The following is a 13,653-nucleotide window of genomic DNA, read 5'->3' as shown; positions in this document are numbered from 1 at the left end:
TCAGGACCTGCATCTCCTGCATTGCAAGGCGGATTCTTAACCACTGACCACTGCATCCCAGATCACCTCCTATGATGGGAAATCTATTTTCTAAAAAAGCTCATTTAGTGTCTTTGCCGAAATGAAGATCAGCTCGGTATCTCAACTGAGTGGAGTTGGTTGCGTAGTTAGTTGGGTTTTGACTGGAAGGATGTTATTTGTACCCATGAATGATTTCTTTGCATTTACTTTTTACTCTCCTCCTTTCCTCCAAGAACTGGAGTAAATGTTAGGAATTTCTAGCTCTACTATAATAACAATGAAAATCTGCTACTACTGAGTCATAATAACTAAACTTCAAAGATAAAATCTCCATTGGGTTCCTAACACTTGAAAAAATTATTGTGAACTCTTTTATAAATAGAGACATGAATCTGTTACATACTATATACAGCTGAAAGCATATTCATGTACCTACTATCATGTCAGTTCAGTCACTCAGTCGTGTCCAACTCTTTGCTACCCCATGAATCGTAGCACGCCAGGCCTCCCTGTCCATCATCAACTCCCGGAGTTCATTCAGACTCACGTCCATCAAGTCAGTGATGCCATCCAGCCATCTCATCCTCTGTCGTCCCCTTCTCCTCCTGCCCCCAATCCCTCCCAGCATCAGAGTCTTTTCCAATGAGTCAACTCTTTGCATGAGGTGGCCAAAGTACTGGAGTTTCAGCTTCAGCATCATTCCCTCCAAAGAAATCCCAGGGCTGATCTCCTTCAGAATGGACTGGTTGGCTCTCCTTGCAGTCCAAGGGACTCTCAAGAGTCTTCTCCAACACCACAGTTCAAAAGCATCAATTCTTCAGCACTCAGATTTCTTCACAGTCCAACTCTTGCATCCATACATGACCACTGGAAAAACCATAGCCTTGATTAGACGGACCTTCGTTGGCAAAGTAATGTCTCTGCTTTTGAATATGCTATCTAGGTTGGTCATAACTTTTCTTCCAAGGACCAAGCGTATTTAATTTCATGGCTGCAGTCACCATCTGCAGGGATTTTGGAGCCCCCAAAAATAAAGTCTGACACTGTTTCCACTGTCTCCCCATCTATTTCCCATGAAGTGATGGGACCAGATGCCATGATCTTCGTTTTCTGAATGTTGAGCTTTAAGCCAACTTTTTCACTCTCTTTCACTTTCAAGAGACTTTTTAGCTCCTCTTCAACTTTCTGCCATAAGGGTGGTGTCATCTGCATATCTGAGGTTATTGATATTTCTCCCGGCAATCTTGATTCCAGCTTGTGCTTCTTCCAGTCCAGCGTCTCTCATGATGTACTCTGCATATAAGTTAAATAAGCAGGGTGACAATATACAGCCTTGACGTACTCCTTTTCCTATTTGGAACCAGTCTGTTGTTCCATGTCCAGTTCTAACTGTTGCTTCCTGACCTGCATACAGATTTCTCAAGAGGCAGGTCAGGTGGTCTGGTATTTCCATCTCTTTCAGAATTTTTCACAGTTTATTGTGATCCACACAGTCAAAGGCTTTGTGGAACTCTCTTGCTTTTTCAATGATCCAGCGGATGTTGGCAATTTGATCTCTGGTTCCTCTGCCTTTTCTAAAACCAGCTTGAACATCTGGGAGTTCACGGTTCACATACTGCTGAAGCCTGGCTTGGAGAATTTTGAGCATACCCACTCCCAAGTTTAGGACAGAAGAGCAGGAACCTGTGAACACCTTGTCTTTGCTTTCTCAGTGGACTCTTCCAATCATTTCCTTGCCTTTCCTGAGAGCTGCAGCACATCTGGGTATGCCTAAACAGTATGCTTGTTTCATATAGGCTGTTTCAGAGCCTCTACAGAAATGGAACCGTACTTCACATATTCTTCTCTAACTTACTTTTTCCACTTGATATCACTTTTTTGAACTTTATTCACATCAATGTGTTCCTTGCACTTTGTCACACAGGAAACAATGCTGAACTTGGTATTTGACTCATTTTGGGTTCAGCTGTCATAAATGAAGATGCCATCTGTGGATGAACATCAGGTCCACCAGACACCCTCCCAGACAGAATTCCCTGTCTATGAGCTGGACCATGCACCTCTGGTTCTTGGAAGAGGAAGATGGTATCCCCACTTGCAACACCTTTTATTGCTGCCTTCAATTTCCCACCAACTCCCCACTACCCATCTCCTTATTTTGACAGGCAGCTTGAGTCCAAAAGCACCTGTTGCTGGGTACTGGGGTCAGAAACTAAGATGCCAATAATCTGTTTTCTTTGTCTCAATATCCAATAAAATGCAGTCAGTTCTGCCCGGACACTTGTTTGGAAAACACAAATTTGTTCCAATATGATTCATGCATCAGGGCAGAACTTGAGCATGATGCCAATTTCGTGTCTGTTTCTGCACGATTTCCTCTGAGAGAAACACAAGGCAGAAAACTGCAGCTGCCAAACTGAGCCAACACACAAGCACACGTCTCGGACTACTCCCAGCTTGCATGCGCACTAGGGCAGTATTCATACATTCCTTAACCATTTAACATGTGTCAAACTGTGCTACTGGTTCTGTGTGGTTCCCATCTTTTTTATGTGCCACCAATGAGGTTTCTGGGCACTGTGCCCCTAACTCCATCTTCCCAACAAGCTCTGTGGTTTTGGTGATGCAGTTTCACATCGCCCTATGACTTGGCATGCATATGGTACATTAGGAAATTCCCAGGTGGCTCAGTGGAGACATGAGTTCAATCCCCGGGTGGGGAAGATCCCCTGGAGAAGGAAAAGGCAAACCCACTCCAGTATTCTTGCCTGGAGAATCCCAAGGGCAGAGGAACCTGGCGGGCTACAGTTCATGGGGTCACAAAGAGTCAGACACAACTCAGCACGCACACACAGTGCATTACAGCAGCACTGGCTGTACGGAGCAAATATGTTGGTACTGCAGCTTATTTTTTAGGTTCCTCCAGCAACATGTTAATATAAACTATCCAAAATTCAGCATGAAATTGCCTTCTTAAAACATCTTTTCCTGGAACAAGATAATGCTGAGCTTTCCTTTCAACAATCCTTTAATTACCCCAGCCCTTCCCATGAACCGCCCGGACCAGCAGTGCTGTTGGCGGCGCTGCCAAAGACTGTGGGTCCGCTGCCATGACCGCTCACATCTTTATAAACTCAGCATCTCCACTATGGGAGCTGCTGAAGCACCAACTTGAAGGAGAATGCAACAGCAGTGATTAGAGCGATCGTCTAAGAACTTTAAAAATGATTTCTGGCTCAAAGCTGCACTGTCTGGGTTTTTTTGGGAATTGGCTCAATTATGGTTTTTCGAACCCAGCAGATCCTCCGTGGTTTGAAGTTTAGTCCCGGGCATTCTTCCTGACCGATGAGGTCACTTCCCTCATGCTCTGGTTACCAGAAAGAGCTGAAAATATTTATAAGAACTCTAAACTCACACGGGTGCATTCACAGCACATGTAGTGAACATGGAATTTACTTTTTAAAGATTGCTATTATCCTCTCACAAGCAGAGCAAAAATGTGGCAAGGGAGTTTAATCAATAAACTTTCTGAACACCAAACTTCCACTGTTGCCCTTTTTCACATCTTATCATTGATATACTTGCATACGTGCATGCTCAGTTGCTCAGTTGTGTCCGACTCTTTGTGACCCCATGGACTATAGTCTTCCAGGTTCCTCTGCCCTTGGGATTCTCCAGGCAAGAATACTGGAGTGGGTTGCCATGCCCTCTTCCAGAGGATCTTCCAGACCCAGGGATCGAACCCGAGTCTCCTGCACTGGCAGGCAGATCCTTCACCAATGCACCACCTAGGAAGCCCTAAATGCACTTAAGGGTTAATATAGGACCATGCCTGCATGTGTGGTTAATGAACTCCGATTCCACAGGCTTTAAAACTTCTGCCTGGTATGCAAAGACAAGAATTGAAGCATCTGAGAATAAACAGAGCGTAAATCCTGAAGCCAGACAGCTGGGTTCAACTCCCAGCTGACCAGCTTAGTGACCTTGGGCAAGTTACTTAACGTCTCTGTACTTTTCCCAACCATCAGATGAAGAATAAGAGTACCGACCTCATAGGCTCTCTGTGAGAACAAATGAGTAAACAGATGTCCAATGCTGGGAACCACGCTTAGCACCTAAGCGCCACGTAAGTGCTTGCTCTTCTAATAATTGGCACAAAAAGCCAGTCCCCACTCACCTCGGGTATACCAGAGCCACAGGCATATGGTGCAAATACTCGTACCAGGGAGACAGCCAGAAATGCAAACAGCAATGCCCACAGAATATACATTAGGTAATTCAGAATGTAAGCACTGGCACCCTAGACAAGACACAGAACAAGAAAAGACACGTGAGCCACTGCAGACCCAAGCAACACGCCTACCCCTCTAGAATGAGAGAGGACCCTCTGACCTGACTGGGCAGCTTCTCACCTGGTCCTGTGTCAACAAAGAGGCAGGTTAGTTTTATCAGCTGTTGCTATTGCTACAACGGTTCACACAGACACAGCACCAGCTGCTTTTCCGGGAGCTGTGTACACACATCTTCCACCAGGTGACACCTCAGCAGTCCTGGAAACTGTGAATGAGGCTTGGTTTGAATCACTCTGTGCGCTCGAGTTAATAAAAGGCATGTAACAGAAAATTCTGCCTTCGAACCCCCAGAAAGTTTGTTTGGTCTCGTCTGCAGTGGATCAGCCTCTTTGCTTTGGTGAAGGCCAAACCCACGCTGTGATTAAAACCAAAGAGGAAGTGTGTGAATTGCCTTTTTTAAACTTTTTATTTTGTATTAAGGTATAGCCTATTAACAACGTTGTGACAGTTTCAGGTGGGCAGAGAAGGGACTCAGCCATACATATATCCATTCTCCCCTAAACTCTTGTCCCATCCAAGGGGAACTGCATTTTAGAATACTGCTACTCAGATGTGGACCCTGGACCGGCAGCATCACCTGGCGTGGACTGGAAACGCAGTCTCAGGCCCTGCTCCAATATTCCAAATAATCTGATGTGTGGGGAACACCTTCTGAACCAACAACACAGACTGGAGTCTTTGAGGCTGAGGACCTGGTGTGCTGGGCAGAGACTACGATTCTCTAGGCCTCAGCTTCTTGCCACCATCTGGATCTGTCACATGATGAGCAGGAAAAGCCAGAGTGCCTCTAAGCCAGGCCACTGACACGGCCATACGTGTGCCTGTAAAACACAAAAACATGCTCCAGGAGATAGCTCTAGCCTTAACAACCAGAGATATTCATTCACACCTGATGTGGTGAGACATCAGGAATACATTTCACCCGGAGAAAAATGGACTTTTCTGTGACTAAAAATAACATCTCACCTTGGATTCATAAATCTTGGAGATGGTCGAGAAGCTGGACGGCCATAGCTCCCCCCAAAAGTGGGAGCGAAGAAACCAAACATGGCGGCCAGCCAATTCAGCCTGCCTACCTCCATCCATCCAAGTGAGAATCTATTTTTGGAAGTGATGGAGAGCACTGAGGATGTGTGAAATTTCAAGAGCCCGTCAACTTCAGAGCTTTGACAGAATTCATTTTCAACTCCACTGAGAAAGGTTGGGCAAAATGGCAAAGTGCATTCCAGAAGTCTGCAACAGAGGTAAATCAACCGGACACAGGAGAATGCGGGAGCGAGGAGGGGAATATGCATCTTCCAAGAACAGTTATTTGGTGAACGGTCCTCACAGAACCCTAACGTGAATCCTGGCAACCTAGCTCCCTATCACCTGGGTTTCTGATCTGTTGATGACCCTCAGTCATTGTAGCAACCACTGAACTCAGTTAAAAATTAACTCTTTTCCTGGACAAAGATTTGTGTGGATCTGAAAGTCAGAGTGCCATGAAGGCTAGCACCTGGTCTGTGCTTCACTGCTACAGCCCCTAGCCTGGGATATTCCCGTTGCAGAAGGCCCACAAACATCCTCTCTGATGTGTTCCTAAGATGCATTGGAAGATGATAACTGTCTCCACAGGGAGACAGCACTTCTCATCTGCTAGGAGGGCTACGATCCAAACCAGGTTAACAACTGGGGTCGGTGAGGATGTGGGAAAGCTGGAGCCCACATACGCTGCTGCTGGAATGTAAAAAGGTGCAGCCACTTTGGAAGACTGGCAGCTCCTCAAAAGGTTAAATATAGGGTTGCCATGTGACCCAGGAATTCCCCTCTAGGTATGGACCCCAAAGCAATGAAAACATATGTCCACACAAAAACCTGTAGATAAGCTTTCAAAGCAAAGTCATTCATAAAAGCACAAAAGTGGAAGCAACATGTGTTCCTCAGCTGCTGAGTGGAGAAATGACATGTGCTGTATGCAGACAATGGCATGTTATTTGGCCATGAAAAGGAATGAAGTCCCAATTTACAGTATGACACAAATGAACCTGGAAAACATTATGCTAAGTGAATGAAGCCAGGCACAAATGTCCATGGATTGTATACTCCATTTACAAGAAATGTCCAGAATAGGCAAATCTGCAGAGATAGAAAGCAGATTAGTGACAGGTACAAGGTTTCTTTGGGGGTGATAAAAATGTTCTAAAATTAGATCAGGGTGATGGTGGCACAAATGTGTGAATATTCTAAAAGAATATTAGCATATTCATGTTGATGAATATTAATTCATTAATATTAATATTGATTACACAGATTAATGTATACACATAGAATATCCTCTGGAATACGAATTACATTCACTAAAGCCATTTTTCTAAAACAATATCTTTTCTCCTTAGTTAGAAGTAATAAAAATTAACCCTATTTCTTTAGCATGATCAAAAGACCAATCTCGGTAAGAAAAATAAAACCAAATAGCATGGGGATGACCCAGAAAGATGTTATGAGGAGGGAGGTGGGAGGGGGGTTCATGTTTGGGAATGCATGTAAGAATTAAAGATTTTAAAATGTAAAAAATAAAAAACTAAAAATAAAAAAAAATAAAAAAAAAAAATAAATAAAAACTACATACGTTGTACACATGAAATAGTGGGGAAGGACTTTCCAATTGAAGTTTGAACCCTAGGGCTAGAGAAAAAGCCGAGTGGGAAATGGTACTCATATTAGCCACAGATGAAGGTCAGAACAGAAGGTGAGTGCATGGACATTCCCCAACACCAGCCAGGGAGCTCCCAGCCAGGACACACCCACGCACTCACCTCTGACTGATTCACCAGCAGCTCCGACCACTTCTGCCACAGGGGACACTTGTCCCTGTCCTCAAACGTGGTCTCATTGGAAGTCCAGCAGCACTGCTCATGGCTATACCAGAAGGCGGACAGGCAGATGCCCTCTTTCAGGTCGGTCATCCAGTCGACAGCGAGATCGATGACCCCGGCCAGAGTGCCTGGAAGAAGCAGCAAACACCACTGAGATGGAAGCCGGCTGGACCTGGGCAGCACGGAAGGCAGGCAGAGATGCCCACGCCCTGGGCTGCCACATGCCCCAGAAACCTCTTTCAGCAGTCTTGAGGTTGCCTGAGCATGTGGCAGGGCCCATGGTGTGGCAAAGGTGGCACCCAGCCCACTGAGACACAAAGGCCAACGATATACAGTCCTCAGGGGGCTTCGATCACACAGGAGGGAAAGACCTGCAGGGCAGAGCTCACTGCAACCCCCTGGGGCTTTCAGAACCCAGCCCTTCTAAGTTTTAGAACTAGGGTACCAACACCCAATAAAAGATGGAACCCCCTCAGCGACTTCCAGGGCAGGATGCTGGAATCACAAACTTATCTCTCCAGAAAAGACAATTCAGACAAAATGGAGAGAAATCAACTATGACAGCCTCATCATTTCAATCAAGTTTTACATCCAAGTGGAACCCAACTTGAAAAATGTCACTTATTAGAATCTTCTGAATTTTTACATTTTGGTTGAAGGACTGAGGAGCAATATAAGTAAATAACTACTCTAAAGGCCAATAGAAGGGGGATAAAATAGAGTGTGCAGTGGGTCACAAAAGGCCATCTTACTAGAGTAATCCATTCCAGTCCTTTGCAAAGGCAGAGAATACTCTCAAGCTACCAAAGTTTTCAAACTTTTACTAGCCTTTACTACAATACTATTTCCCTGCCAGCATCAATACCAAAGGTAGCCATACACCAACAAAAGGCCCCCTGGCCCTGCCACTCTCCTGTTGCATCAGCAGTCACCCACTGTTCTTTCCAGTACTGCCCAAATCCTCAGCAGCACACAGGCTCTTTCCTCAGTCTCCGAGTTTCTCTCCAGGCTCCTCTCTCTCCACCACTATCCCCACACGCTGCCCACGCCATGCTCCTGAGCACACCAGGCCCTCCTCTCTGCACTTCCTCAGACAGTGCTGCCCTCCCCAAACTGGGCAAGCTCCTATTTATCTTCCAGATCCTGGCATTTCCATCACCTCCTTCAGGAAGCCCTCCCTGATTTCCTAAGTCTGGGCTAAGTATATTTCCCAGGCATCCCACCATCCCCATACTTATTACATCCTGATATGACTATATTTATATATGTGTGTGTATACACCCATACACACACACACACTCTGACTAGTCTATAAGTGGGGCAGGGAGAGAGTCTCTTGTCTGGTTCATGTGCCACCATGGGAATCAGGCCAGGCATCCAGATCCTGTGTCCCCTTTAAGTGGGCAAGGGCCCCCAGCCTTGTCCACTGTTGTATGCATGTCAGGTGTACAGCTGGAACTATATATCAGGTTGAATGAATGAGAGCAGTGAATGAATGAAAATCAGAAAACGCAGGTCCATCTATTCCCTCAAGGGCTACTTACTGAGCACCTACTTACTATGGAAGTAAGCTCCACACCCTGGGGTACAGCACTGAACAAAGCAAACTCAGGTCCCTGACCTCACGGAATCATACCTCATGCAGGGAGAAAGACATTAGACTAAACAAGTAAGCAAGGGGGCTTCCCTTGTAGCTCAGTTGGTAAAGAATCTGCCTGCAGTGCAGGAGACCCAGGTTCGATTCCTGGGCTGGGAAGATTCCCTGGAGAAGGAAATGACAACCCACTCCAGTATTCTTGCCTGGAAAACCCCATGGATAGAGAAGGGCTACAGTCCGTGGGGTTGCAAGAGTTGGACATGACTTAGCTACTAAACCACCAAGTGAGGGGCTCTGACAACAGGTGTAAGTGATGGAAAAAAGAATACAGTGTGCTCCAGGGGCGGCCACCCCCCACAGTGGTGCCGGAGAACAGGTCCTCAAAAAAGGCAAACCAAGAGTCGCCATCTGACCAAGGAATTCTACTCCTCGGTGTCTGCCCATGAGAAATGAAAACATATGTCCTCACAAAGATGTGGGCACAGATGTTCAGAGCAGCATATTCACAAAAGCCAAAAAATGGAAACAACTCATATGCCTGTCAACTGCTGAATGGAAGAACCAAATGTGGTCCACCTAGGATGGCAACAAAAAGGAATGAAGTATGGACACATGTGACAGTGTGGATGAGCCTTGGCAACATTATGCTTAAATGAAACAAGTCAGAAAGGATCACATATTATATGATTCCATTTTATGAAATGTCCAGAATAGGCAAAACTACAGAGAGAGAAAGTAGATCAGCAGCTGTCTAAGACTAAAAAGAGGCTGAGGGCACTGCGGCTGATAGCTGAAGGGTAGGGAGGTTCTTTGGGAGCTGGTGAAAATGGTTCTTTGGGAGCTGGTGAAAATGTTCTAAAATCGACCTTGGTGTTGGCTGCAAAACTCTGTGAATACACTAAAAACCACTTTAACAAGGTAAATTGTATGGCATGTGAGTTATAGCTCAATAAAACTTTTACATACATACACACATACTTACATAATGGTAGGGGAGGGGGATGAAGCTCCGAGAGAGAGAGAAAGGTACTTTTAGAAAAGGTGGCAAGAAAGATGACCTTAGAACAAAAACGTTGTATGGAACAACAGCGACCTCCAGCGGTAGCTCTGGGTTAACGCCCCTCATAGGAGCCGCAGTTTGGGCCGCTCCATCTTAGGAGTCAGAATACCCAGGCTGCCACTAAGGAGGTGACAGGCCAGGCAGTGGGACTCCTGGGTCTCACCACCATTAGACAGCTGGGGAATGGGAAGGTGAATGGGGCAGAGTTTTCTGGATTTCCTTCCCAGTACATCCAGATCAAAAGAACACTTTGGCTGCCTTCATCGTCAAGGATCATCCATTTCTTGCCTCCCTCCTCTATTCATCTCCTGATGTGACCCTTTGCCAGTGGTCCTCATCCCTGGCTGCACATCAGCATCACAGGTAGAAGGGGCCTAACTCAATGCTAGGGCGTCATTTCTGGAGTACTATTTAATTGCAATTTGGGCAGTAGTAGTTTTAAATCCCCAGGTGATCCCACCTAAAAGAAATGAGGGAAATTGGATTACCAGAGAAGCCAGGTTGTTGGTATCTGATGTGTTAAAGTCAGCCCAACTGGGCTCTTGGATCAGTTAATAAATCTAGGCCAGAATATCTACTCGGACTCCTTCATTTCCCACGTCCATCTCTCCTTTCCAGGAACCAAAAATAACCCTGGGTAGAGTTTTATAAATCTATTCTAAACAAAGACATCAAAATTCACAGCAAACTACTTCTCTGCCTTCCTTTAAAGGTCTTCACATTAGCAGTCAAACAAAGGGGTGGCAAAATGTTGTATATCTACGAACTGCTACCAATATCCATGGAGAGCAGAAGGGTAGGATGGGGCGAATGCACAGCTGCTGTGACTGGAGGGAGAGCACTGCCACTTCAGCACTTTTCTGGGCCCTTTATGACCCACCCTGGCAACCGAGCCCCTCCAACCATTGTAGATGTAACAAATGAGAGGTGGCCAGAAATCAGAGTCCTCCAATCAAAATTTCACTCTGTGCCCCATGGGAGTGCTGTCAGACAGCAAGTAACTACACTGGACCCATATCACAGTCATTCTCTGATCAGTCCTATAACCATAACTATGATGTTACTACAGGAAGAGGGTTTTCTTAAGGAAATTTCTTTAACTTGATCAGTTTTTTTCCTCTTTGACATTAACCTTCACAGCCTCCTAAGAGTAAGGAAATTTCAGGAAACAATTTCCATGGAGGGCTGGAGTGTTTGCGATTAAAAGGGGAGGCATCCCCTCCAGACACACGTTCATTTGCTCTGAAAACACTGAGGGGTCACAAACATGGTGTTGGGATTATAAAAATGAAGAAGGGTCAGAACAACCCAAGGACTGGAGGCACCTCTCCCAGGCCTCTCTCAGACCCTGCAGCGTCTCGTGTTACTGGGAGCGTCTCTCAATGTTCATCCCAGGGCCTGCCACTGTTAGTCAAGTTCATTCTCACAGGATGTTTTAGAGAGCAAAATGTTCCCATCCTTTCTAGCCTGCTCCATAGCCAAGTCCTACAGAATGTGAAGCGTGTGCTTTTGGTCACTCAGTCACGTTCAACTTTTGTGACCCCATGGACTGTAGCCCGCCAGGCTCCTCTGTCCGTGGGATTCTCAAGGCAAAAATACTGGAGTGGGTTGCCATTCCCTTCTCCAGGGGATCTTCCCAATCTAGGGATCGAACCCGTGTGTCTTGCACTGGCCAGTAGATTCTTTACCGCTGAGCTACCAGGGAAGCACAGCTCTCCTGGCGCCGCTCTCCAATGACTGTACCTGGTCCACTCATGCCTTGGGGTCTCCTTGCTTCACTGATGATAGATTGGTAAGTCATGTATTTTGCTCTAAGATATTTCAAGCCACAAACTCCTGGCATGAAGTACAAGAGAAACAGCACGTACCTGCCAGCAGGCCGATGAGCAGCATGACTGCCCATCCCGACCAGGCATCCAGCAAACTCTTGATGAACTCCCATATGGACTCCTTGCTTTTGCTGGTTATCTAGAAATAAAAAAACATCAGAGCTGATGTGGATACATGTTCCAATTCAAACTTCCTTTTCTGCAACTGTTTCCTCAGGAAACAGGGTGACTGAGAAAACAAATGTAATTAAGCAACTAGATGGCCACTTAGGTGATTCTTTCAGTTACCGAGCATGATGGTCAAATGGGCTTTCTCGTTCACAGAGCTATGAAGATGATGATCTCCAAAGAATCAGAATCCCAAAAAAAATCACTTAAAAAAACCTTACTAAGCATGACTGGATCCCTGATTATTCCAAAGTCATTCTGAAGGGAGACATCACTTCGGTGTCAGCATTTTCAATATGAATCACTATTTCAGCTTATGTTGTAAGGCCTGTTCACAAAAGACCCTCTTCAACAAAGATTTCATTTCCTTCTTTGGTTTTCCAGGCTACAGGTTAATAGCAAGGACATCCTGGTCAAATACATTTTATTTAACTGGTACATTGCAAGCATAAGAACACGTGTGTGTGTGTGTGTGTGTGTGTGTGTGTGTGTGTGTGTGTTTACAGCTATGGACTTTTGGACATCTTTTTTCTAAAGTGTTTAACTTTTTATTGAAGTATAGTTGATTTGCAATGATGTGTTAATTTCAGGTGTACCACAAAGTGAGTCAGTTTTTTTATATATCTTCTTTTTCAGATTCTTTTCCACTATAGGTTATTACAAGATATTAAATATAGTTCCCTGCACTATACAGTACGACCTTGTTGTTATCTATTTTATATGTAGTAGTACATATCTGTCAATCCCAAACTTCTAATTTACCTCCTCCCTTCTTTCCCCTATGGTAACCGTAAGTTTGTTTTCTGTGTCTGGGAATGTTTTTGTTTTGTAAATAAGTTCATTTGTATTAAATAAGTTTATTTGTATATTTTAGACTCCACATATAAGCAATATCATATTTGTCTTTCTCTGTCTGACTTACTTCACTTAGTATGGTAATCTCTAGTTGAATCCATGTTGCTGCAAAAGGCATTATTTCATTCATTCTTTACGGCTGGATAGTACTCCACTGTATGTATATACTACACCTTCTTTATTCATTCCTCTGCCGATGGACATTTAGGTTGTTTCCATGTCTTACATGTAAACAGTTAAGAGTTTTCTCTAATATGCTCAGGAGTGGGATTGTTGAATCACATGATAACACTATTTTTAGTTTTTAAGGAACCTCCATACTGTTCTCCATAGTGCTATACCAACTGACCTTCCCACCAATGGTCTAGGAAAGTTCCTTTTTCTCCGCATTTATTATTTGTAGACTCTCTCTCCAGCATTTATTATTTGTGGACTTTTTGATGATGGCCATTCTGACCTGTATGAGGTGACAACCTGTTGTGGTTTTAACCAACAGCAAGAACGCTGAATGAAGCAGCATGGACCACATTTTCCAGGCAGATGGTTAGGTCTACACACACTGTAGGAGCCCCCTTTCCCTCCCTGTGTTAACAGAATCCTACATCCCTGAGATCATCATTCCCTACACCCTTAAGAGCAAGGGCTGGCAAACATTTCCTATAAACAGACAGAAAGTCAATATTTTCAGCTTGGAAGGTCAGATGGTCTCCGTGGCAACTACTGGAGTCTGCGGTTGTCACACAAAAAGAGCCATAAAGAGTACGCGCAGGCGCGGCTGTGTGCCAAGGCAGTGGGACTTCTGGGAACAGGCGAAGTGCTAGATTTGCCCACGGGCCACAGTGTGCCACCCCTGTTCCAGACGGAAGGCTGCCCCCTCGCCTCCATTCCTCCAGGTCAGAGCCAATCGCCTGCA

General features: G+C 45.1%; 1 protein-coding gene across 4 annotated transcripts in view; it reads right to left on the bottom strand.

Annotated features, from left to right (window-relative positions):
• CLCN4 (chloride voltage-gated channel 4) overlaps window positions 1–13,653 on the bottom strand; it is a 73,459-nt gene that overhangs the window by 27,687 nt on the left and 32,119 nt on the right. For all 4 annotated transcript variants that reach the window (XM_070289721.1, XM_070289723.1, XM_070289722.1 and 1 more), the window contains 3 exons: window positions 11,757–11,856; window positions 7,172–7,359; window positions 4,199–4,321 (listed from right to left, as the gene is read on the bottom strand). In XM_070289721.1, the coding sequence (XP_070145822.1) occupies window positions 4,199–4,321; window positions 7,172–7,359; window positions 11,757–11,856 (411 nt within the window). The remainder of the gene's footprint in view (window positions 1–4,198; window positions 4,322–7,171; window positions 7,360–11,756; window positions 11,857–13,653) is intronic.

Source organism: Ovis canadensis, chromosome X (assembly GCF_042477335.2).
Source record: "Ovis canadensis isolate MfBH-ARS-UI-01 breed Bighorn chromosome X, ARS-UI_OviCan_v2, whole genome shotgun sequence".
Classification (NCBI taxonomy): domain Eukaryota; kingdom Metazoa; phylum Chordata; class Mammalia; order Artiodactyla; family Bovidae; genus Ovis; species Ovis canadensis.
This window is presented reverse-complemented; position numbering and strand designations above follow the sequence as displayed.